Below are 26,689 nucleotides of genomic sequence, written 5' to 3'. Positions count from 1 at the left end.
CCAAAAAAAACACCAGGCCACTACTATGGTCCTCTGGAATCTTGCACTGATCTGAGATCATAAGTATTTCAAAGTTCTCCCTTTTCATTTTACACACATGAGTCTCAGGGGAGGGGTGGGGGGGGTAGGTGACTTACCCAGTACCGTACAGCAGGGTTTTCATACTTGTTAAGGGAAGTCAGCTGAGACTGGAGAATAGGGGGTGCCGACTTCTCAATTTTGCCACAGGTTGGCCCTACAGGGCATGCCCTGCTCCAGTCCCTATCCATTCCCACCTTGGAAGAGAGAGGGCATGGATGGTAGATCAACCACCCAGGTACCAATTAAACACCAATTAAGTACCAACCAAACTTGGTGCTTAAGCACATATCTGGCCCAGGCTACCTCTTGATAGTCATCCAGCTTAGGTTATTATGCATGTGTAACTCTTATAGGCACATGCTAAGTCTCCGTACTGGCTTGAAAATATTTTAATACAGACAGGTCCTTCCTGAGAAATCCACAGCCTTCTGTCCACTCCCCTCCCCCCAGAATCCTTTTCCTGAGCATGGCCCATCTGCCCACCGCTATGATATTTGTCTATCTGTTTCCCTCTTCCCCTTCTCTCCCCTCCCCCACCTCTGTGTCTCTCTGCCTCTGTGTCTCTGTCTCCACCTCTTTTTCTCTCTGTCTCTTTCTTTTCTTCTTTTTTCCTATCTCTGTCTTCACTGTCTCCATGTTTCTCTCTCTGCCTCTGTATCTCCATCTCTTTTTCTGTCTCTGTCTCTCTGTCTCCACCTCTTTTTCTTTCTCTGTCTCTCTCTTTTTTTGGTAGAGTAATGAGGGTTAAGTGACTTGTCCAGGATCACACAGCTAGTAATTGTCAAGTGTCTGAGGCCAGATTTGAACTCAGGTCCTGAATCCAGGGCTGGTGCTTTATCCACTGTGCCATCTAGCTGCCCCTGTCTTTCACTCTCTGTCTCTGTCTCTTTGTTTCTCTTTCTGTGTCTCTCTATCTCCATCTCCTTTTCTGTCTCTGTCTCTCTGTCTCTTTGTTTCTCTCTGTGTCTATCTCTATCTCTTTTTCTGTCTCTGTTTTTCACTCTCTGTCTCTCTGTGTCTTTCTCTGCCCCTGTCCCTCCATCTCTCTCTTTCTCTCTGTGTCATCCCCAGCCCCCTCCTCCTGGGCCCCCCAGCTCCTGCCTGTCTCTCACAGCAGGCACACCCCAAGTCCCCATGGAGACCCCTCCTGGAGGAGGGAACAGGAGGCCAAAGCTGGCCTCTCTTTCAGCCCCTCACCCCGATGCCTTGATCTCCTCCAGGCCTGGGCTGGCACTGACCTGGACTCTTGTCCTCTGTGGGGCCAGCCTGTGAGCTGGGGGAGGTGGTTCTGAGGCCGGGCATCTTGGGCAGTGCTCAGCAGCCCTCCTTCCTCTCCTCCATGGCGAGGCCTTGCCAAAGCGGCCGGAGCCCATGTTTAGTTCACTTTGATTTTGTGGTCTATTTGGGCGGGTTGTGAAAGCGCCCCACTGAGGCAGCCCTGCAGCCATAATTGTTTTCTCTTTTCTCAGAATCCTCCAGAATCCAATTATTAGGGCTGATTTTCTGATCGCTAGCTCTGTTCATGATGGGTCGGGTCGCCATTTCTGCCAGCTGGTTTCCCTTAAACAAGGCTCGCTGAGCTGGCAAGGAGAGGAACCAGCCGGTTAGTGCTTTTTCATTTTAATGGCTCCACAAATGCTATAGCCCTGAGGGCCCCAACCAGCCCCAGCGGTGGGGGGCTGCCTCCTGGCCCGTGTATACCGGAACATGCTGGGAAGTCCCTGGCCCAGGAAATCCCGGGCCTCAGCCCTACTCCAGCCTCTTCGTCTGGGGACCTAGCCTTCAGAAGAGGCAGAACTTGCCCCAGTGAGGGAGGGGTGGGACAGATGAGTGGCCCTGTCTCCTTCACCTCCACTAACAACAACAATAACAACTAGCATTTCCATTGTGCTTTAAGGTTTACCAAGTGCCTTACAAATATCTCATTTGATTCCCCCAACTGCTCTGGGGAACTAGTAGGTACTATTATTGTCCCCAGGCAGATAAAGGTGAAGTGACTTGCCCAGGGTCACACAGCTAGTAAGTGACTGAGGCAGGATTCAAACTCAGGTCTTCCTGCTGATTCCGAGTCCTTTAAATGCTTAGCATACAGGTTTATGTTTTATCCTAGAGGCAATAGGGAGTAGTGGAGTGGTCTGATCTGTGTTTTAGAAATATTAATTGATTTGCTCTGTGGAGGGTGGATTTAAGAGGTGGAGGGACTGAAAGTGGGGAGACCAGTCAGAAGGCTGTCACCATGGTCTTGGTGAGGTCCTGAACCAGGGTAGTTGACTCCTTGAGAGACACTATTTTACTAGGAAGGAAACAGAGAGACAGAGTGTTCGTGCCCACCCTGCTAGTTAGTAACTGAGCCAAAAGTGGAATCCAGGTCTCCTGCCAAAAGAAAGGCTTTTTCTTCTTATTCCTCCCTACCCACCCCAGGGCCTCTCCATTGGTTCTTCATGGAAGCCATGGCATGGTGTAGCTCAGTATAGGTCTCTCAATATTTTCCTTCAAGTTTAGAAAGGGCTTTACGTACAGGAGCCCATCGGATCCTCACAACAGCTCTATGGGGGCAGGTACTGTGCTCCTCATTTTACAAATGAATCTGAGGCTCAGAGCTGGCAGGTGACTTACCCAAAGTAACACAGCAGGGAAGTATCAGAAGCTAGATTTGAACCCAGATATGAGGTTCTCTTGCCTCTGGCTTCTTCAGTATGTTCTCTGTGCCACCAGCCTGCCTCTTTCTAGTGGTATCTGCCCTGTCTCCCTATAGGAAGGGGAATATTATTGATGCTATTATCAGTACTGATGGGCTAATTGACTTTGGACAGAAATCCTGCCAAGCCTCTGCTGACATTCTGCGCATCCCTTAGCCTTATCCTCGTAGTCGTACGACAAGCAGCGAGCCCACTACCCCGACACCCCCAATCTTCATTTCTAGAGTCTTGTGACTCACATTCAAATACCACCTCTTCCACTTAATGTGGATGGTCACCAGTGTGATTTCAGGCAAGTTAACTCAATATCTGGGCCTCAGTTTTCCTCATTGGTAAAAACAGACCTAAGCAGTTGGAATAAGTGACCCCCAAGGCCATTCCTTCAGGCTCCAAATCTCTGAAGATTCTGTTGGGACAGAAGTCACCGTTGTCCTCCCCCACCCCCAGTCCCTCAGAACGAGAAGGAGAGGGATCAGGAGCCCACTTTATTATGAAAATCCCCCCTCCCCCCTAATAGAAGTGATCACAAGGCCTGGCCTCTCCCTTCCCTCCCAGCCCTTTCTGCTTTGCCTTTCTCTTTCTCCCCCCCCCCCCCCTCCTTGGCTGCCTAGGTGAAGGTGCCCTGTGGATTTTTCTAATCCCAGCTCCCTGGCCCTGATAATTGTCTGTGATCGGTGCAGAGCCTCTTTGCTGACAGCCTGTGAATGTGGTGTGAGAACCCATCATCGGGGTGTGAGATGGAGTGGGGGCCGCCCATGGCCACACTCAGTCAGAAGGGACAGTACTGCATCTGTGTGTGTCTGGAAGGCAGCAGCCAGGGCAATTGCTTGTTCTGCTGACCCAGAAGGCCAGTGTTATCCCCAAAGTCCCATCCCCAAACTCTGAGCCAGGACCTAAAGAAGGAGAGGTTTTGTTGAGGTCTAAAGCTAGAAGAGACCTTTTGTCCCATACCTTCCTTTTACAGATGAGGAAAATAGGGCTCAAAAGTTAAGGGACTTGTCCAAGGTCACTCAGGAGGGCATGTGATGGGATGCTGGGATTCAGGGTGAGAGAGACCTGGGGGAAGAATTTCCAGGGAGGCTGAGAGCAGGCCCTTGTTGAATGGTCCATTTGGGGGTGGCTGGAGATATCCCCAAGTGGTGTCTCCTCTCATCCTGTCTGCCCAGGCACTCCTTCCTTAACCATGGCTGGTCTCCTGTGTTTGAAGTGAGCCACGACTTGGGGGAGAGGGCCTAACAAGTGAGGAAGAGGAATCAGGGTGCTTCAATGGAAACCTTGCTTTTCTCTGGAGTTAGCCTGGGCTCAAAGGCAGTTTCTGCCTCTTGCTGCTTGTGTGAACTGGGCCAAGTCACTTAACCTGCTTGGGTTGAATTATCCTAATCTGGAACATGAAGACATTAGACCAGATGACCTTAAAGTCCCTCCCAGTTACAGGTCCATGTTCCTTGGCCATCTCTCCATCTGTCCCATACTGCAACCTGTGGCCAGGGTGAACTAAGTGGGAAAGAAGGGGGGCTGTTCTGGGCTACGGAAGCTCAGTGGTCAGTACAGCTTGTGGACAGGGGTAGGTGACCTTAATTCTGAGGGCTAGAGCTGGAAGTGACCTTATAGATCACCCCCCCCCCTTTTTGCTTTTGGTGAGGCAACTGGGGCTAAGTGACTTGCCCAGGGTCACACAGCTAGTAAGTGTTGTGTCTGAGACCAGATTTGAACTCAGGTCCTCCTGACTCCAGGGCTGGTGTTCTATCCACTGCACCACCTAGCTGCCCTACCCCCCCCCTTTTAAAAATAAGGAAACTGAGGTCCAGAGATACTCCATGGGGATCTGCTCTTCCACCTCACTCTTTTCTCCCACGGGACCAGGGGCAGCGTGAGACCTGGATTCCCGTCCTAGCTCTAAGTGATTTAGGGCAGATACCTAATCTTTCCGAGTGTTAGTTTCTTCATCTCTAAAATGGGGATTATACTGACTCCACCCACCTCGTCCGGTCATTGTGAGGGAAGTGCTTTGTAAATTCTGCTTTGCAGTGCTCCATGAATCCGATTTGTCTATTAACCAGGGACCCTAGAAAAGACACTGGGCACACTCACCTGGATCCTTGGGACAGTCAGAGACAGAGGGGGTGAGTAATGGGGACTAAGGGGGTCAGAACCCTGGGTTCAAATCTTCACCTGCTATTTAATGACCTTGGGCAAGTCCCGGGGCCTCACTTTCCTCGTTTGCACAATGAAGGGTTTGGACCAGATAGGCTTCCTTCCAGCAGTAAAAACACGACCCTGTAAATTGGGAGGGATTGTTCCTCTGACCTACACATACAGCTCACTCCCAGGGCTTCCCTTACTCTCCAGGAGCCAGTAGGGGGAGCCCAAGCTCCCCTTCGCCATGGTCCTTGGGTTTCATGCAGGCCACCCCTATCTTCCCCTGGTGCTGCAGATTCTTGCAAAGTCTGTTCACATCTGTGCTCCCTCCTGGTAGCAGATTCTCTCCCAGACTTGCCAGGTTCCCAGCCACCTTTGTTCCCATTCCTTGCCCCCTCTCCCCATGATTGGTGGTCCCACTAGATCAGGCAGAGGGGATGGGATCCCATCCATTTAGAGCTAGAAGGGATCTGTTGGTTGTCAGACAACAAACTGCAGCTGGGGAGAACCTTGAAGGCCAACTCATTCAACCCCTTCAGTGTGCAGACTGGGTCGCTGGGGCCCAGGGGCTGAACTCATCCCATTTATTAAGCCAGCCAGCCAGCCAGTCAGTCAGTCAGTCAGTCAACAATCCTTTACTGAGTGCTTACTGTGTGCCAGGAAGTGTGCTGAGCACTGGTGAGGATACAGAGAGCAGTCCCTGCTTTCAAGGAGCTCACATTCTTATGGGGGACACAGCATGTGAGTAATAAGGTAGAGCCCGGAGATGGACAGATGGGAGTCTCAGAGGGAAGGCCCTGGGAGGGGCAGGTGGGGATAGGAAAGGCAGAGTCTGAGCTGGGAGACAGAGGCAGGGGTGGGGCAGCTTCTGCCCAATGGCTGAGCCCAGGTCTTAGGGTCTGGGGGGAGGATTTTCTAGAATGACTGACCTGGGAGATGGCACCGAGGACGAGGAACTGGGCAGAAAATGGAGCAGAGGATTCCACAGGAAGTCACATGTTCTCTGCCCCAGCCTTCCCACTCCCCGTCTCTGATTCTCCTCCTCAGCTTCCATTCTCTTATTCTGTGTCCTCTTTCACTCTCTCCTTCCCTGTCTCCTCTTTCCCCTTTCTTCTTGCACTCTTCCTCTCTCTTTGCCCCTCTGTCTGTCTCTCTCTCTGCCTGCCTCTCTCTGTCTCTGTCTCTGTCTCTCTTTCTCTCTGTCTGTCTCTCTCTCTATATATCCTTTCTCCTTTTCTCCTCTCTCTCACCCCCCTCTGTCTCTGTCTCTCTGCTTCTCTCTATTTCCTTTCTCCCTCTCTCCCTCCTTTCTTCTCTCTCTTTCTCCTCTTTCTCTCTCTCCCCTTCCCTCTCTCTCTCCCTCCTCCTCCCCTCTCCTTTCTCCTGCCCCTCCACACCCAGCACTAGTCAGTCACCAAGTCTTGCGGATTTTTCCTCCTCCTGTCCTTGCCTCTGTACCCCCATATCTATGGCCTTTATCACCCCAGGAGGAGGATGGTAATCTCTTTCCTCCTCCTCCTCCTTCTCCTCCCCCTCTCCTCCCCTCCCCCTCCCTTCCTCTCCCCTCTCCCTCCCTTCATGTAGCTCGGTATAAGTGTTAGGAGCAGAAATGACTGACTGGGGTGAGGATGACCGGAGGAAGGCTTGGGTGTCGGAGCGGGTCCTCCCCCAGGCTGCTGCTTCCCCCTGCCCCACCCCCCACCCCGGGCCCCGTTTCCTGGGCTGTGGTTCTAGGTCGCCCTTGACAGCTCAGGCTTCACCAGCCGGCCTGGCATCCAGTTGCATGGGCTCAGGAAAGGCTTCTACCCTAGCCTCCCTCCGCTCCCTTTTCAGCATTTGTCAGCACTTTGCCACATGAGTTGAGGACAGGAAGAGAAGCCCGGCCTCCTGCCTCCCCGCTGGGACGAGTCTCGGTGGGTGCGAGGGGGCAGCGCGGCCTCTCCTCAGACCCAGCAGCCTTCAGAAGAGCCTCGATTTGGAGCCCCATTGGGTCCAATCTACGTTTTACAGATAAGGAAATGGCACCCCAGACAGGAAATGGTCTGCTGAAGGTCACACAGTAATTAGTGACGGGGAGGATTGGAACCCAAGACCACTCAATCCTCAGTGAAGGCAGGACAGGAGGGAAGCTGGCAGACAGGGCCCGGCCCTACTTAATCCGTCCACAGGAGAGATTGCTGCAGACGAGGCCCAGTTTCCTCCATCCCTAAGTCATCAGAGCACCTCAGTCTAATCTTCCACTCGCTAAAATGGAAGATCGCTGGGCAGCAAATCCCGGAACCTCCGGCCTGCCCCCGCCGCGGTCTGGGCTGCCCCACTCTGAGCCCCAAAGCCCAGTTCAGCTGGGGGGGGGGGCAGTTTCTGAGTAGATGATACGGGAAGTCACCAGCTGATTGATCCTGGGACTTGGAAATGGAGGAGATTGGATTGAAATCCACCCCAACAGTGAATTTCATCTGCACAGCAGGGAGCGGGCCTGGATGGAGGAGCTGGGAGAAGGAGGCGGCGGCGGCTGGTGCGGCTGTGGCGGCCGGGGCGGCGGCGGCGGCAGCGGCGGGGAGGATGGCGGGCGGGTTCCCAGCAACAGCCGGGATGGAGCCGCTTAACCTTTTCAATTTAATAGGGATGCTCCTCCTTCGCTCTGCCTTCCAACTCTGGCCCGCAGCGTGTGAGGAAGGGGGGGATTGCGATCTGTGCATCGCGCGGGGCTTAAAATAAAGAGTAAAAATATAGACACACGCACACGCACACACACATACATATACATACATATATATATCTCCACGATCTGCAGGGTGGGTATGGCAGAGCGCGCTGCCTTTCCCCCACTGCGGGGAGGCCGGGGCATGCAAGCTGCCCTGGCATCTGCTGGGGGACGCGGAGACGGGGACGGGGCAGGGTTCGGGGATCTCATTCCCCCTCCCACCCCCCAGCAAGCACCGCGCCTAGTGCCCGGTGGTCTTAAGAGCCCCCTCTTCTTTCTGCTTCTCTGGCAGCACTGTGACGATGGCGGGCCCTCTCCTTTAAGTGGGGGTGGGGATCAGGCTGGCTACGGAAACAATCAATCAGCAAGCAATTATTAAGTGCTTACTGTATTCTAAGTGCTGGGTATACAAAATAAAAAACGAACCGGTTCCTGCTTTGAAAGAATTTACATTCTAATGGGGAGGACACTTCCTACATTCAACATCCATCCATCCATCCATTCATCCATCCTCCCATCCTTCCTTCCTTCCTTCCTTCCTTCCTTCCTTCCTTCCTTCCTTCCTTCCTTCCTTCCTTCCTTCCTTTTTTCTGTCTGTCCATCCGTCACCATCCACCTTTCCTTCCTTCCTTCCATTCTTCCTTCCATCCTTTCTTTTTCCTTCTTTCCTTTTATCCACCCTTCCATCCTTCCTTCCTTCCTTCCTTTTGTCTGTCTGTCCATCCATCCACTTTTCCTTCCTTTCTCCCATTCTTCCATCCTTCCTCCCTCCCTCCCTCTGTCATTCTTCCTTCCTCCCTCGTTTTGCAGCCTTTCTTCCTTCCTTGCTTTCTTCCTTCCACCCATCCACCCTTCCTTCCTTCTTCCTTCCTTCCATCCACCCATCCATCTATCAATGTAAATAATTAGGTACTTAGAAGACATCTATCTATAGAAAAATATCCTGTCTGTACCTAGTATGTATGTATGATTATATATTTATGCATGTATTTATACACACATATTCTCATAGGGAAGGTACCAGCAATGCTTAGGAGGGGAAGGGGAAAGACTTGAAGAAGGTGGGATTTGAGCTGGGTCTTGAAGGAAGCCAGCAGTTAGGGAAGAAGAGGGAAGCTTAGGAGAGGGAGGAGGGCTGGCCAGGACTGGTCAAAGCTTTCTGGAAGGTCAGAGAACTCAGATTAGAGATATCCCTTGTGCACTGTCAACCTCATGTTCTGTTCATTTGGAAGATCACTTATTTATAACTAAAAGGGGCCCTCAGGATCTCCCTTTCATTTTATAGAAACAAGACTCTAGAGGTCAGATGACTCTACTAAGGTCACACAGATATCTAGTAATTGGCCAGAAGGATCAGAACACAAGGCCTCTCTCTGATTTAACCAATCCAGAACTTTTGATGGGGGTCAATGATTTTCTCTCTTTGGGCCCCGAGTAGCTAAGACAAATTGCATCCACATTTTTTGACAGGGGAAGAGCATCCCTGGACTGGCCCTTCTTCACTTCTGTCCTTGTATCTACAGCACCTAATACAGTGCCTGGCACATAGTAGGCACTTTATAAATGTCTGTTGATTGACCGATTGAGTAGGAAAAGCAGTCATCAATACCACTGCTCCCCAGCCTACCTCCCCATCCATTCTCACCTCCACACCTTTGCCCATCGCATTCTCCCTGCCTGGAATGTTCTCCCTTCATGCTTTGCCTATCATGAGACTTTGTGGTATAGTGGACAGAAGTCAGGGAGATCCGGGTTCAGGTCCTGTTTCTATCACTGTGTGACCGTGGGCAAATCGCTTAACCCCTCTGAGCCTTAGCTCTCTCATCTCAAAAATGGGGATAATAATAGCACTTTCTTGCCAAGGATCTTGGGAAACTCAAAGGAGTCAATAAACATCAAGGACCTTGTAAGCCTTCAAAAATGTGGGCAGTAGAAAGTGTGGGGCATTTCCAGTACGTAGCTTGCTTTCTATCTATTTGTCTCCCCAATTAGAGTGTTTGCTCCTTGAGGGCAGGGACAGCCTGTTGCCACTTTTTGGAATAAGTTGCCACTTATTCCAAGGGCTTAGCAGAGCGTCTGGCACATAGTAGGCACTTAACAAATATTTATTGAACTGAATTAAAATGACTCCAACTCTCAGGGCCTCAGTTTCTTCATTTATAAAATAAGGAGATTGGGCTCCTTATTATTATCATCATCCATCTTTCAAGGCCTAACTCTAGCCCACCTTGTCCATGGAGCCATCCTGGTTTGCCTCAGCTGACACTAACATCTCTCTCTTCTGAATTCCCACTTCCTGTTTCGTCGGTATTATATACTCAGCCATTCATTCCATCAGCATTTATTGAGTACTTGGTGTATGCCAGGTACCATGCTAGGCAGTAGCATGCCTAGCAGGCAGACATGCCTCAAAGAGTTTACATTTGATCAGGGGGAATAGAGATTTATAGAAATATTTAGATTATGTTAAACTATGTTCAATAGAAAATAGATCAAATAGAAAATATTTATACATTTTATAATAAATGAGATCATATTTGTAAAAAAACTACTAGCTCAGTGCTGGAACACAGTAGGTATTTTATAAATGTTCATTCCCTTTACCTTCCTTCAAATATGCACATGGGAAATAGAGTAAATGAAAACTGGGTGGGGTGGGGCTGAACAATTTGATCTCCTTTCCCCGCTAGTGGCTCTATGAGTGTCTTGTCCCTCAGGCCAGCTGTGACTTGTCCCAGGCAGAGCCGTACTGTGTCTTTCCCGAATCACCCCCTGGCACCAGGCCCGGCCCAGAGAGGGCAACATGGTTGTAACTTCATTGATTGAGTAGATAGCCGTCAAAGGAATGGAGAAAGAAAACTTTTATGGTAAATGCCCAGGTTCCCTGAGCCTCCTCCCAGGGGGCACATTCTTCTCCCGTGGAGGAGCATGGAGCAGGAGTGGGGTAGCGGTGGGTGTGCAGTGGCAGCCAATGGTCTGGTGCACAGGGCATCCATCGGGTCACCCTGGGAATAGGGGCCCTGAGTCACAGATGGGGGCTTGGGATCAGGCAGGAGATAAGGTCCTGTTCTTTGCCCAGGGCCTTCCTCTCACCTCCTCTGGCGCTCAGTGGGTGCATAATGTCCTGCTGTGGGCGGCTCTGTCCTCTGATTTCTGCTCTCTCCTCTTTCCAAGGTGGGCCTTAATGCTCTGGTTCAAAGAGCAAACAAGTTCACCCCAGCCACCCGCCTTCTCATCCAGAGGTTCGTGCCGTTCCCGGCTGTAGGTAAGAGAGAGCTTGGCATGTGTGTGCCAGCCTCTGTGTGTGTGTATGTGTGTGTGATCACATCCAACCTGGGGCTCTCCTTGTCAGGGGACAAGTACATCTGGAAACAGCAGGAAAGCAGCTGCACAGGGTGTGATGAGAATGTCCCAAAGACCCCCAAAGGGTCCCCAACTAGCCCACCCTTTAATACATCTGGGCTCAATCCCCAAGAAAAAAACTGCATGACATCGTGGCTAGAGTATGGGACTGGAGTCAAGGAGGCCTGGGTTTGAATCTGCTCCAGCACTCCTAGCTGTATGACCTGGGTCACTGAACCTCCCTGAGACTCAGTTTCCTTATCTGTAAAATGGTGTAATAGCACCTGCCTTCCAGAGTTGTTGTCTCATTATCAATTGAGTTAATATCTGTAAAAATGCTTTAGTCCTGACTCTTTCCCACTACATGCCTGCCCCCCAGCTTCCTTTCTTCTCTTCTTCAGAGGGTCAAGGGCAGAGGGTTGTCCCAAGGCCATTTTTTACTCTTCTGCCAACCCTGTTTCAAGCCCATTTGGTTCCTGACCCCAAGCTTTCCCTGCAGAATAACCAAGACCTAGGTGCATTCCATCATATCACCCTGCCTACAAATGACTTATTCAAGGACTAGGGCTACAATTCAGACCCATGAATCCTCTCCACAGGCCTGCAGCCTGGGGCCTGGATTCTTTGTAGCAATCCTCGGTAGTCCAGTCCAGGGGAAAGACCCAGGAAGCAGGAAATTTGGGGTGCTATTTCTGGATCGCCTAGCCCCCTGGGCCTCTTGTTAGCAATCAAATTTGGAACATGGGAAAAATGATTTAGTTCTGGAGAGGATGTCGGAGACCATCTGATTCCACCCCAATCATTTTATATGGGAGGTCCAAAGACCTAATTGACTTATCCACAGTCACCCAGGTGATGAGTGGCAGATTTGGGATTTGAACCCAAAGTCTCTGATCCAACATTCTTTCTGACCCATCCTTCTGTCCCCTCCTTGATCTCATACTCAGGCGCATTGTGAAGAGCAAGAAGAGGGCATGGAAGTATTTTGAAAGAAGTTGGCAGCCCCTGGCAAATCTGGGAGTTTGCCAGGATTATTATTATTCCACAGCCCCACTCTTTGTTCCCTTGTACTTGCCAATAGGCTAATGAACTCCCAGGACTAATCACCAGGGCAGATCCTCAGATGACCCAGATAATTGCTGTGGCAACGCCACACGTTTAATGAAGTCTCCAGCTATTTTGGTAGTGGGCCATTAAAGGCATTACTCTTTAGGGCTGGCTTCGTTAAGGGGCCTAATTGAGTTAACTCTGTGCTTTCCCGGTCATTTGGATTTATGGGCCACATCGGGCACAAAGAGGGGGCGGATCACAACTGCCCTGGGCTGGCTGTGGCCGTGACAATGAGGCAAAGATTGAATCTTGACTCTGGAAGCAGGCTTAACCTTTGGAGAGGTAGGGTGTGTTAACCGGGCCCCTGCCATCCAGATGGCCAGTCAACCAGAAATTCTTGGGGCTCCCCCCATGAAATGGCACAAAAGGGAGAAGGGAAGAGAATAAGCATTTATGTAGTGCCTACTCTATGCAAGTACTTTACAAATATCATCCCATTTGACCTTCACAACAGTCCCTCAAAGTAGCTGCTGTTTGTATCCTCATTTCACAGTTGAAGAATCTGAGGCAAACAGAGGTTAAGCGATTTGCCCAGTTATACACTGCTAGCTAAGTATCTGTGGCTGAATTTGAACTCAGGTCTTCCTGCCTTCAGGACCATTGTTCTATCTGCTAGCCAGTGGATCTGCACTAAGAGAATTCTAGATTTTGGTGCTGACTACTTTTGTAGTTACCACCCAAGGTACCAAGGAGGAGATAGTATTTTTCTCTCAATCAAAAAGGATTTATTAAACACCTACTATATACCACATGCCTTGCTAAGTCCTGGGGATACTAAGAAAGGCAAAAAACGTTCTTCATTCTCCAAGAGTTCACAATTGAATGAGAAGGCTAGCCCCTGTATGCGTATCCCTGGCTTTGCCCTTGGCTACCTGTGTGACGTTGGACTCATATATATATCCCATTAAAGTTTGCAAAGTACTTTGGGTATATTATCTTGTTTGGCTCCAATCCACCCTCCACTTGGTGGCCAAAGCAATCTTCCTAAAGTGCAGGTCTGGCCAAGTCACTTCCCCCTTAATAAACTCCTCTGTTTCCCTATTACCTCTGGGGTGAAATAGGAAATTCAGTCCCTTTCCAGCTTTCTAGTTTTCTGACCTTACTCCCCAACAGAGACTCTGTGACCCACGGACACTGGCCTTCTTGACACTCCATCTATGATTCTCCATCTCCGGCCTCCATGCCTTTTCCTTATCTTCTCTGCCTAGAATGTTCTTTCTTCTTACTTCCCCTTCAGAGCAAAGCCCACCTTCTGTAAGAGTCTTTCCCAATCTCCCCAGATGCTAGTGATTTTCTCTGAGATGACCTGGGCTGACTGTGGCCATGACAATGAGCCAGAAATTGACTCTGGCTCTACATGCAGGCTCAACCTGTGTATGTGTGTGTGTATGTATATATATATATATATATATATATATGTATATGTCACACTGTAACTACCTATTCCTTGTAACTGTTTGTAGCACACAGCAGATGTATATGTTATAGTGTAATTATATTATCCTGTAACTATGTACTTATTATATTGTATTTACTGAACATCACAGGTCAGCTAGTCCAACTCCCCTCATTTTTCAGTCAGCAGAACTGAGGTTACGCTGTCACTGTCTAGCTGTTGCACTGTAACCATATATATGTTACATGGACCCAGTGAATTGCATGTGGTTTCCTCTCATGTTTTTGCCTTCTTTGTATCTTTGGCTTTTTGTGCGGTGCCTTGCAACAAATGCTTGCTGACTGATCCTCGCAACAACCCTGGGAGGTAGCTGCTATTATTTTCCGTGTTTTACAAATGAGGAAACTGAGGCAGACAGAGGTGAAGTGACTTGCCTAAGGTCACACAAGTAGTAAATATCTGAGGAAAAATTCCAACTCTCACTCCAGGTCTAGAACTCTATAGATGCCTAGGCGCTCAATCTTTCTTGACCTCAGTTCTGTTGGATGCAAAATGAGGGGAGCTGGACAAGCTGACCTCTAAAACTGTGATGTTCAGTGAATACAAAAGTTGTTACAGGGTAATTCGGAGAAGAAGCCCTGAATGGGGGGAGGGAGAAAAGGGGAACGACCCCCATGTAGCAGGTGGCTGAGTCCAGCTTTGAAGGAAAGGATTCTCTTTGGGTTATGGCCCTAGAACCAAAGCCCCTTTGCCTCCTTTTCTTTGACCTCTTTCCCTTGGTGACCTCGCATCAGCTCACATAACAAACTCCAACCGAAAGCATTACCTTCTGGGCAATCTCAGCAAAAGTCTACAGGCAACCTAGTCTCTGAGTCTGGCTTGATCATGGAGTCTTTGTTCATTCTTCTTCATGTTCTGAATTCTCCCATAGAGACCGTGAAAGAACATAGTTCCTCCCCTGCCAATGCTTAGGTCTGGCCCGCCAGGGCCCACACTCCCAACAACCTGACATGACTCCTTCTTCTCCTTATTATTCTCCCTAACGACTTCCCCTCTCCATTTCCAGTTTGATTCTAGGTGGCCTCAACCCCCAGGTTCTGCCTTGATGAATCCTGCCTTGTCTTGTGTTCTTAAATCTCTTCACTCAGAATACTTGTATCTGCCATCCATATTATTCTAGTTTCTTTTGTTTTTTAAGTGAGGCAATTGGGGTAAGTGACTTGCCCAGGGTCACACAGCTAGTAAGTGTAAGTGTCTGAGGCCGAGATTGAACTCAAGTACTCCTGACTCCAGGGCCAGGTGCTCTATCCACTGCGCCACCTAGTTGCCCTATTCTAGTTTCTAATGGAAAATTTAGGTCCATCCCCAGACTGTCATTGGTTAGCCCTCGTTAGGACAGAGAGGAGGAGCAGTGGCCTCAGAGGCCATTGGATCTCAGTTTCTTCACCTGTCAGATAGCAGCCCTGCCCTGCCTCCTTCTGGGAGTTTTTTGTGAGGATCTGGTATAGAACTTTGTGAAAATATACAAATGCAAGAGTTTTACCCTCGGAAGAATTCTACCATTGATGGGGGATACCACAGCCCCTTCCTCAGGGAGCCCTGGTATGAGGGAAAGAGATGCAGGCCCTGAATCAGGGAGGTTCTCGGTCTGATGTGGGGTGACACAGCAACCCCTGATTTAATTGGGCCAGACACAAGCACTGCCCTGAGGGAGCCCCTGGTGTTAATATGGGGAGACTCAGGTCCCTATCCTTGGAGCACAGCCCCCCCTCTCTCCACCCCCCCCACCTATGTGATAGGGGAGCCCAGGTATACGCAGTGTCAGATTGTCATTATTCCCCTTGCCCAGTCATTCAGTGAATCGGAGTGAGTGGGCCGGACCAGCTGATCTCCCTAACTCTAACGGAGCTGTGACTCTAACATTTGCTCAGAGCACTCTGTGTCCTCCCACCCCCAGGAGTCTCATCTCAGAACAGGCAGCCCCTCCTAGGGGAGTTAATGGTGTGGAGGCCATCTCACAGCCCACTCAGAGTAGTGGGCCTAGCAGCAGATTGGCTGTGTCATTGGCCTCCTAGATAATCAGGCTGTCCTACACCATGGAATCCTCAGGCCCTACTAGGGTGGGGCCATAGCATCCAATAGAGGTCACCAAGTCCAACCCCTTCCTTGTGCAGTGGGGGAAATGGAGGCCCAGAAAACATAAATGAACTACCCAGGGTCACCTGAATCTGAAATATGGTCCTCAGACTCCAGATTTCTTCTATGTTCTCTTTGCTGAACTTTGTAGAGTATCTGTCCACTAGGGAGAATCTCCTCTGGGGAGCTCCCTAGTTTGTGGGGGAGATAACTATCAGTCTCAGGGAATATCCAATGAGACACCAGTCACTCTCCCAGGGAACTTCCAGCCTGGTGTGTGTGTCGTGTGTGGGTGTGTGTGTGTGTGCACGAGCGCATGAGTGTAAGCATGCTAGAGCACAACCCTCACCTTGGGAAACACTCCCTCCAGGGTGTGCTGGTAAATGTTTAGCAACTGCCTCTCCAAAAAATAATAATAACTGCATGCACCACACATTTTGAAGTTCAAATTGCATCAGCCACATTTTCTCTTCACTTTCTTAAGTTTACACAATTATAATAGCTCAAGTCTTGATTTGTATATAACCTTTGCTGATTTCCGAGGCAATGAATACTTAGACTGAAAATTTAACAACCGCTCACTGGTTGGTGCTTAGCTCCTCCCTCTTCTCCTTCTTCAGTCTGCTGGGGAACCAGGACATGTGCAGAGAGAATTCAAGGAAAGGGGAAATGGGTTTCATTAAAAATACCCAATGTGGTCCCTAGCTGTGGCGGGTTTGTTTTTATTTCACACTCGCCTGCTGCTTCTTCCTTCTCTCCCACAAGAAAGATTGAACATGTGGTTGATAAAATATGGGTCTAGGAGCCAGGAAGGCCCAGGTTCAAACCCTTCCTCTGCTACTTATCAGCTATTGTGGCCCTGGGTAAATCACAGGCATAGATATAGATCAAGAAAATACTTTAGCGATTCTAACCTACTACTTTTACAGACAAGGAAACTAAGGTACCTTGCCCAGGGTTTAATCAGTTAATAAGTGTCTGATGGAGGATTTGAACTCCAGGTCTTCCTAAGTACAAGTCACTTACCTCCCTGAGCTTCTTTGGTCCTCTGTAAAAGGAAGGTGTTAAAAAAAAGGTGTTAGACTGGATAAGCCCCTTCCTGCTCTACCCAATGTGGTCCTTCATTTGCTGGGAGAGGAAGGGAGGGAAATCTATCAGGAAATGACATTTCTTTTTTTGTGGCCTTTAAAAATAAATAGTGTTTTTGCCAATTACATGTAAAGACAATTTTTAACATTCATTTAAGAAAAATTGAGTTCTAAATTTTCTCCTTCCTTCCTCCTTCTGTATAATAGTAATTGAATATAGGTTATATATGTGCCATCACATAAAACATAGGAAATATCATTTCTAAGGGAAGGTAGGTAGAAGTCAGGTTCTGTTTCCAGCTGTGGCTGAGAACACCTTTCTGGGCCTTAATTTCCTGCTCTATGGAGTGGGAGGATTAGGCTAGGCAATCTCCAAGACCATTTCTGTCTCTGATGCTTTATGATGCTATCAAGTCAACTCTCTGAGAGTCTGGGAACACTTTGATATGAATATCTTTTTAAAGTGTTATTCATAGGACAGCTAGGTGGCACTGCAGTGGATCAAGCACCAGCCCTGGATTCAGGAGGACCTGAGTTTCAAATCTGGTCTCAGGTACTTGACACTTACCTAGCTGTGTGACTCTGGGCGAGTCACTTGATCCTCATTTGCCCCGCCCCCCCAAAAGGTGTTATTCATGCCCTTGTAATTTACTCTTCACTTATTTTCTGATACACACATCTTTCCCCACCCCCTCACCCATACCAATTAAAGACTAGGTAAATAAAACCAACTAGGTGGTCTAGTGGATACAGTAATGATCCTGGAGTCAGGAGGACCTGAGCTCAAATCCAGCCTCAGATACCTACTATTTGTGTGACCCTGGGCAAGTCATTTCACTCTATTTGCCTTAGTTTCCCTATAGATAAAATGAGCTGGAGAAGGAAATGGCAACCACTCCAATATTCTTGCCAAGAAAACCCCAATGGGGTCACAAAGAATCAGCTAGGACTGAAAAATGAAACAAAAACAAGAAAAACCATCTCACAAAACTCTTTCTCCACAGAAATCCCTCCCTCTCTACTGAGAGAAGGAAGACACATCTGTTTCCTGATCAACCTTCCAAATAATATACTCATACTGGGAGAAAACACTTTGAATTTATATATCAATTCACACTTTTGGAAAATGTTATAACAATTTCTTAATAAATACATAGGCTTTTCTCCTTGTTAGGAAGGCTAATTCTTCACATTTCATTAGGTTATATGTCATCCCCATGAGCTAAGCTAAGGACAGGGGTTATCATACCCAATTCTTCAGACATGAAAACTGAGATCCAAAGATTTTCCCAAAGTTAGTTGATTGGTACAGCTAGGACTGCTGGAACCCGAGGCCATTCCCCTTTCTAGTGCACCATACTGGATTCTCTTTTGTAAGAACCTTAAAATCGGGGAAGGTTAATAAGTGCAGAGCTAATCAAATCCCCCATCACATCTGCAACATCCCGACTAAGCGGCTGTCCAGTCCCCTTGTGACCTGGCCCCAATTCATTCCATTTGGGGTCAGTTCTACTGGTGGAAAGGTTTTTCTTATGTTAGTGGAAAATCTGCCCCTGCTTGCTCTTCCTGCCTAGACCTCATTGGTCCCAGCTCTATCCTTGGGGCCAAGAAGAAAATATTCTAATAACAATAATTAAGGCTATTTGTATCGTCCTTCAAGGTTTGTGAAGCACTTTCGTGCAATCCATGTATCTTTTGATCCTTAGGACAACAATCTGAGACCAATATTGATAATGATGATGCCGCCTATTTTAAAATGAGGAAACTGAGGTTCTGATCAAACAACCACTGAGGGTCAGAGGTAGAATATGAATCTTGGCTCTGGGAACTCAAAATCAAGTACTTTCCCCACTGTTATCACACTGATTTTCTCAGTCTTTGCCCCCCAAGTCTTCACTTCTCCAGACTAAATACTCCAGTCCTTTAGCCAGTCAGTCAGTCAATATAATTAAGCACCTATTATGCACCAGGCACTGTGTTAAGGGTCAGCGGATACAAAGAAAGGCAAAACACAGTCCCTGCTCTTGAGGAGCCCTCAGTCAAACAGGAAAGACAACCTTCAGATATAAGTAGTCAGTAAAGGGAAGACAGAATGTGGTCCCTTGGAAGTAATCAGTAAAGGGAAGGTGCTGGAATTAGGGGGATTGCGAAGGCTTCCTGGAGATGGTGGGATTTTAATTGAGACTTGAGGGAAGCTACAATATTCCAAATGGGGTTTGGTCAGAGCAAGCTACATCAGGACCATCAGCTGCTTTCAGCAGTTACTTCTGTCAATTCAGTCTATGATGGGAATTCGCTTTCTGGCTGTTACATACCACTGGTGACTCACAGGGAGCTTCATCACTGCAGAACGTGAGTTCTTTTGCACTTAATCTACTTTCTAAACATACCTTCTGTCAGCTTTCCTGGGGTGATTGATTTTTTGAGCCTATATACAGAACTTTACATTTCTACCTAATAAATGTCATCTCTGTAGTGTCAGTTCTGAATTTGAAACTGTCAAGTTTTTTGTAGCTCTGGATTTTATACCAAATCTGATAAAAACTGAGGGCAGACCCCTCACTGTTTTACAGAGAAAGCCCAGGAGCTGGGAGGAATACCCCATGTTTCTCAGTGAATTCATTTAAAAAATAAATATTTGAGAGGCTTTAGTAGTATACCATAGGCAGCTATGTGGTATAGAGGCTAGATTCAAATACAGAGCACTGGACCTGGAGTCAGGAAGATCAGTTCAGACACTAGCTATGTGACCCTGGGCAGTTGGTTTAATCTGTCTGCCTCAGTTTCTTCATCTGCAGCACCTCCCTCTCAGGTTGTTGTGAAGACCAAAGGAAAGAATATCTCAAAAGTGCTTCTCCAACCCTGAAGTGCTATCTCTGTGTATCAGCTGTTATTGCTATTCCTCTAGCCCTTCCCTCTCACCCCCTCCCCCAAGATCCCATAACAACCAACTTCTGAGCAGTATTTTGAGCCTGGTAGAGTATTGATGCAAGTGGAAAATCTCGGTTATTGGAGGTTTCTATTTTTACAGGAGGTGTATGTGTATGTGAGAGAGAGAGAAAGAGAGAGGGAGGGAGAGAGAGAGATGGAAAGAGAGAGCTCGCTGGCAACAGAACTGATTAGGGACCCATAATTAATTTGTTTAGGCCTTAATTAATTCTCCAGTTCTTTCTTATTTGTGGCCTGTCATGGCTAATTGTGTATAGTTGATGAAGAGGTGGAATGAATGGTTGGGGGACCTGGGCAAACAGGCTAATGGAAGGTCAGGGTCTTCCCATGTAGCACATGGTAGAAATAGATGAAGGAAACAACCATCCCCCCCCAACCCCCCCCACCCCCCCCCCGCCTCCTCAGGTGCCCTCCAGATTGTTCCATTGGCCTCCCAATAGGTGGAGGAGTGCCAGGAGATTCCCCCAAGACAGGACAGTGGAAGGGGCATCTGGGAAATGGAAACATCCTGTGGGGTCAGCAAAGAGGAGGTTTAGGGGAGCCAGAGGTAAACAAAGGTGCCCCAGGTCTCAGGTTCAGCCTACAACTTTTGCAGCAGACTTCCCAGAGACTCTGTGTGCATTCGTGTGAATGAGAGGGGGATGGAAGAAGGGAGGAGGAAGAGGAGAGAGAAGGCAAAAAAAGAGGTAAGGCAGAGAGGAAAGAGATAAAGAAAAGGATGGAGAGAAGAGAAGAAGGGAAAGTTTAAAGAGAAAAGGGGAAAATAAACAATAAGGAAAAAGAAAGGGGGAGAGAAACAGAGGAGAAAGAGAGAGGGGAGGGAGGGAGAAGGTAGGGAAGGAGAGAGAGAGAGGAGGAGGAGGAGGAGGAGGAGGAAGAGAAGGAGGAGGAGGAGGAGGAGGAGGAGGAGGAGGTAGAGGAAGAGAAAAGCAGGGGAAGGAATGTAAAAGAAATGACAGGTGGGCTATCAGAACAACAAAAATACAGGTTCCTTTCCATAGGCAGCGAATTGCTTCTGTGCCGGGCTTTTCTTACGTGGATGTCTGCTTCAGGGCTCAGGTCCATGGCTTGGGTCTAGGGTTCATTTGTCCCCTGAACACCATCATCTAGCTCTTAGTGCCAAAGGACTAGCTTTCTTCCGTCAAAGGAAGTGCTCCCTCCCCTGGGAATTGAAGATATCCAGCACTGAGTTTACTACTTGCCTTGAGGTTAGGCCTTGATTGGGGCTTCCAGAGTTACTTCCTCATTGTTCAGGCAAAAGAAACTTTGTTCTTGTTTATTTGTTTTCAGTCGGGTCCCACTCTTCTCGACCCCATTTGGGGTTCTCTAGGCAAAGACACTGGAGGGGTTTGCCATTTCTTTCTCCAGCTTATTTACAGTGAGGAAATAGGCAAACAAGGTTAAGTGACTTGACCAGGATGGAAAAGCTAGTAAGTGTCTGAGGCTGGATGTGAATTCAGGGCTCACATTCTGTCTACTGTGCCACCTCAATGCCCTTCCAACAAAACTGCCATCAGCTTAAAAAAGATTCATCAGTGATCATCTGTACTGGCCTGGTTCAGTTGTTTGTTTTAGGGAGGAAAACTTCATGGTACCTAGAGACCAGTAAATTTCAAAATTCTACTGCTATGTCTATCAACCCATCATTCCCTCCTTCCTTCCTTCCTTCCTTCCTTATTTACTAGCCCTTGCTATGTGTCATACATTATATTAGAGAAAGGGGCTACAAAGACAAAAAAGGAAGCATTATTTTTTAGAACTTATAGAATGCTCTGCCTGGAAGCATGATGGTATAATAATAATGATAATAACTAGCTAGAATCTATATGGCACTTTATATATGTTATCTCACTTGATCTTTTCAGCCCTGTGAGGTAAGAATTATTATTATCCCCACTTGACAGATGAGGAAATTGAGGCTTAGAGAGGTTCAGTGACTGGTCCACAGTGAGAAACTCTCAGCTACAGCTTGTGATTGCCGGGACTGTAGATTTTGTTGAGCTAGAAGGGACCTTAGAGGTCATGGAGTCCAACCTCTTCATTTTACAGATAAAGAAACTGAGGCAGAGAGAGGTTTAGTGGCTTGCCCAGGGTCACACCACTAGTAAATGTCTAAGGTGGGATTTGAACCCAGATCTTGCTGGCTCCAAGGCCTGTGCTCTCCCTCCTCTACCACAATGCTATGCTCAGACCCACTGTGGCCTTCTGCATTATGAGAGCTCTACCCTCAGCAGGTAAAACAAACATACCTTTCCAAAGAAGAAGTAAGGCCCAGGATGGCTGATATCCTCTGTGGCTCAAGGGTGGATTATTGGATCACAGGGTTTGAGGCAGAAGGGATGTTAGAGGCCATTGAGTTAAATCTCCTCATTTTACAAATGAGGAAACTGAGGCACACAGGGGTTATGTGACTTGCCCAGGTTCGTGCAGCTAATAAAGGTCAGAGTCAAGATTTGGACCCAGGCCTTCCTGAATCCACACCCAACACTTTATCTGTTATACCATGTTAATTTCCTTCAGCTCTATGGACTCCCACCATGCATCTCTCCATTGCCTTTGAGGGGTATGGATAACGAATGGTGAATTTCCAGCAGGGGGAGCACAAGTTGAGATGTTCTTTTTTCTCTCAGCTCTAGGATTCTCTGATTATATTTGGAATATGGGGGGGGGGGGGGTGGGAGGGATCAAGACTTCCTAGAGGTGGTGGAACTAGGGCTGGACCTTGAAGCATGAATAGGACATGGGTGGGCAGAGGGTAGGAACTAGCCTAGGCTACCAGAATGGAGGGTCCACATTAGGGTGTGTAGAGGAGAGAGATATGGTTGAATAGATAGAGTGGAAGTGGACCACACAAGATCTTGAAAGCCAGCTAGAAGAATCTGTTCTTTGTCTTACAGACAGACAAAGGGAGCCAGGGCAGGTTGCTGAGCAGGAGTATTTTGTTGGAACTCCTGTTTAAAACTTGGGAGTCACTTCATGTTAAAATCTGGTTACAGATGATTATTTTAAGTCTCAAATTCCCAGCTGTGAGATAATAATTATCAATAATGAATTTCTAGGGGCAGCTAGGTGGTGCAGTGGATAGAGTACTAGCCCTGGAGTCAGGAGTACCTGAATTCAAATCTGGCCTCAGACACTTAACACTTACTAGCTGTGTGACCCTGGGCAAGTCACTTAACCCCAATTGCCTCACTAAAAAAAAATAATAATAATAATTTCTAGGAGAAACCCAGATGTGTTAGGGTTAGTGTTAGCTGCTCTCTCCCCCTCACCAGAAACCAGCCAGGGATGAGCCTTCAGCTTAACAAAAGGAAGGCAGATTGATGCTTCTGATTAGCTAGGGGAAGAAGCACACCTAGATGGTTGGAATTTGCTCCCTAGACCACCCCCAAAGTCATGTCAATCAATGGAGCTGAATGATGCTAACCAATGAGTTAGATCAACCTCTACCAAAATAAGGATAAAATTCCTGGGCACACCAGGGTTGCTCTCTTGGCTCTTGGCTCTCTTCTTCCTGGGACTCTCTTGTACTCTCCATGTTGGGTATATAATCGTTTAGGCCTGTAAGCCTGTGACTAGTGGGGAAGTCAGGGAGACACATGGTCAATACTTTATTAATATGTGATATTAATGAATAATAAATGCTTACTGCTAAAACTGGTGCACTAGCCATTAATTTATAAGTAGCAATATTTTAGAAAACCCAGCCTAGTCCCCCAATAATTTAATTAAAACATAGCCCTGGTTTTATGACACCTCAGTTATGAAACTCTAGGAATTGTCAAAAAATTAATTAAAAACTTGTAAAAATGTAATTATCAAAATGTTAAGTGGAGAAGGCATATTATGAAATCAAAGAAACATTAGGGAGTTATAGACCCAAACTCTGGGCATTCTTATCTTTGCATGACTTTTTCAAGAGACCTTCACATTTGTTCTCTCATGTCATTTTCCCACCAGGACACACCATAGTTAGAGAAGTAGTACGTCTCAGTGGGTAGAGCATTGCACTTGGCAACAGGATGACCTGAGTGTGAGTCGAGCTTTGTGGCCATGAACAAATAACTTACCCTCTCTGCGTTAGTCAGTCAATAGACATTTCTATGTGGCAGGCACTGAAAAGCCAACAAACAAAAGAAGCCAAAATGGGAATCCTGCCTTCAAAAAGCTGATATTCTAAAGCTTTACTATTTAACTGTCCCAGAGAACTCCTGGAAGTGAGGAGAGATGGTGTTTTCTGCCCGTTTTCTTTTTTTGTTTTTTTTGGTGGGGTAACAAGGGTTAAGTGACTTGCCCAGGGTCACATAGTTACTAAGTGTCAAGCGTCTGAAGCTAGATTTGAACTCAGGTCTTCCTGAATCCAGGGCTGGTGCTTTATCCACTGTGCCACCTAGCTGCCCCCTTCTGCCCCTTGTCTTTTTTTGTGTGTGAGGCAATTGGGGTTAAGTGACTTGCCCAGGGTCACACAGCTAGTAAGTATCAAGTGTCTGAGGTCAGATTTGAACTCAGGTCCTCCTGAATCCAGGGCTGGTGCTTTATCCACTGCACCACCTAGCTTCCCCCTTCTGCCCCTTGTCTTGAACCCAGGTCTTCTGTACATAAAGCCCCTTATTTTAATCTATTTACCATATAATTAATATGCTTAAAGTGCTTCAGAACCCTTATAGTTCTATATACATGTGAGTTATTATTGTTATTATGATTATTATTAGAAAGGGTGAGGATAATCTCCATTTCTGAGATGTGAAACTGAGGATCCCAATGACTTAGCCAAAGTCCCCCAGGAAGCAGGTGGCAGCACGGGGACTAGACCCATGGACTTCCAAGCTCCAGCCCAGGACACCCCCATGTGCTCTACCAAGATTGTAGAGCCCCCACGCTGAGCATCCAGCTTGATTTTTTTCATTGAGTTTTGATTTGATGTGAGAACATCTGCAGCAGGCAGGAACATATTTCCCCCGGGACTCGACTCAGCATCGCCGCCGTAGGAACAGAGACGTCCTCTCCTCGAGTCTGTGACATCTCTCGGTAGTGCTGCACCAATGTCAGTTATGCCTGCTTTTTGAATGGTGTCAATCCGAGTTGAAAATGTGCCAGCTTTCTTAACATCCTCACTAACAGACTGCTTAATTAACCTGCTGATACTGTCAATAATGGAAGGCGATGCTGTTGGAGAAGGCAGAAAGGGAGGGATACTTGTTTCTTTCTTCCTCGAAATTATCTGAGCTAGATGGTTCCTGAGGATTTCTTGGGTGGGACAATGGGGGCCCTTCAAAGATGGGAGGGTTGGGGCCCTGAGCTGCTTAGACCTTAGAGCTCATGAACAAGAGTCCCCTCAATAGATCCACAATCAGCCAACACTTACTGGGCACCTATTGTGTTCGAGGCTCTGAGTCTGGCATTGAGCATTCAAAGATGAAAAATGACATGGTTCCTACCCTCAACCAGCTTCCTTTATTGGAGAAAGAAGCATGTATATGATACAAATGTTTGCAAGATATAAATCGATCAACCAATCAACCAGCATTTATTAAGTGCCTATTGTGTATCTCTAGCCCTTAACTCCCCATTCTTTCTCTTCTCTCCTAAAGCCATCTCCCTACCCCTTCAGGCTGTACTTGGCACTGGTCTTCATCATGACAAGCCATGCTGGAGTGGCTTGGAGATGGCCAAGTCTTTCTCGATTCTCTTTCCTGTAGTCTTCTGGGGCTCCTTACCACACCCATTCTCTGGAACCCGAGCCCCTCAGTAGTGCTTCCTCCCTCTGTGTGGCTGTGAGCTGTGTCCTGCCCAAGCCCATCCAGAGACAGGACGTTGGACTGATGACCTTGGAATCATAGCATCAGAGATAGAAGGGAGCTCATGGCCGACATGGTCCCACCCATTCCCGAACTGGAATGATCTCTACAGTGTATCCGACAGGGAACTCAGGGGATATCACTGGGATGCAGATTATTCCCCACTTCACACACCTCCCAGAGCCTCAGTTTCTTTTTTTTTTTTTGAAGCAATTGGGGCTAAGCGACTTGCCCAGGGTCACACAGCCAGTAAGTGTCAAATGTATGAGGCTGGATTTGAACTCAGGTCCTCCTGAATCCAGGGCCACTGCTCTATCTACTGTGCCACCTAGCTGCCCCCCTCAGTTTCTTTATCTGTAAAATGGAGATAGTGGGATCTGCCCCAGTGGGTTGTTGTGAGGACCAATGAAGGAATATTAAGCACTTTGCATATCTTAAAAGTATCACAGAAATGAGATCAATCCTCATCCAGATTTTGCTTTCAAACCTCATGATGAGCAGCTGACGGCATTCACAGGCTGCTCATTTACTTCGGGACACCTCTCATGGTTAGGAAGTTTTCCTGTCATCTAGTCCAAATCTGCTTCTCCATAACCCCCCCCCCCCCCCCCCGTTTCTCTTGGTTCAGCTCTCTGGGGCCAAACAGAATCAAGCGAATCCCTTTCCCACCATTTTTGGCCCTTCAGCTACTCAATAGCAACTGCCCATCATGTGCTCTGTGATAATCTCTTCTCCTGGCTGGACATTCCCATTCTTCATGAGGGCGAATGTGATGCCACAGACAGAAATAGTCAGCAGGAGTAACCAGTTGAAAGGGAAAGACCACGTTAGCTTGGCTTTGGATTCACTTTGAGATGTCAATGGGGCATCTGAGGAGAGGTTAAGGAAGACCTTGAGACCCAAGTGACCCACTGACATAGGTGATGTGTAGCCAAACCAATCTTCAGACCAAGACCTGACTCCACACCCAAAGCCCTGCCCCCATGCCACATGGCCTTCCCATGCCCCCTTTCCTGCAGGTGCTCTGTGAGGATTAGCAATGGCAGAGACCTTACTCTCCCTGGCTTCCTTGCAGGCTCAGCACCCTATCTCATCTTCTGCAAGAGTCCTTTTTCAGTTGTCTCTCCCTAGTGCCTTCCCCTCTGAGATTTCCTTCCATCTACACTGTATCACTCTAAAATGTACCTTATTATTTACAAGTTGTCTTCCCAATTAAAATGGAAGCTGCTTTGCTTTGCTTTCTACCC

At 47.8% G+C, this 26,689-nt stretch overlaps 1 protein-coding gene across 1 annotated transcript in view; it reads left to right on the top strand.

Moving 5' to 3' along the window:
- Window positions 1-26,689, top strand: part of SFXN5 (sideroflexin 5) — a 216,136-nt gene that overhangs the window by 107,562 nt on the left and 81,885 nt on the right. Inside the window, exon 10 of the mRNA XM_043981949.1 lies at window positions 10,798-10,888. Within this exon, the coding sequence (XP_043837884.1) occupies window positions 10,798-10,888 (91 nt within the window). The remainder of the gene's footprint in view (window positions 1-10,797; window positions 10,889-26,689) is intronic.

Source organism: Dromiciops gliroides, chromosome 2 (assembly GCF_019393635.1).
Source record: "Dromiciops gliroides isolate mDroGli1 chromosome 2, mDroGli1.pri, whole genome shotgun sequence".
In the NCBI taxonomy this organism is placed as follows: domain Eukaryota; kingdom Metazoa; phylum Chordata; class Mammalia; order Microbiotheria; family Microbiotheriidae; genus Dromiciops; species Dromiciops gliroides.
The sequence above is the reverse complement of the archived record's forward strand: the minus strand, read 5'-3'. Positions and strand labels throughout refer to the sequence as shown.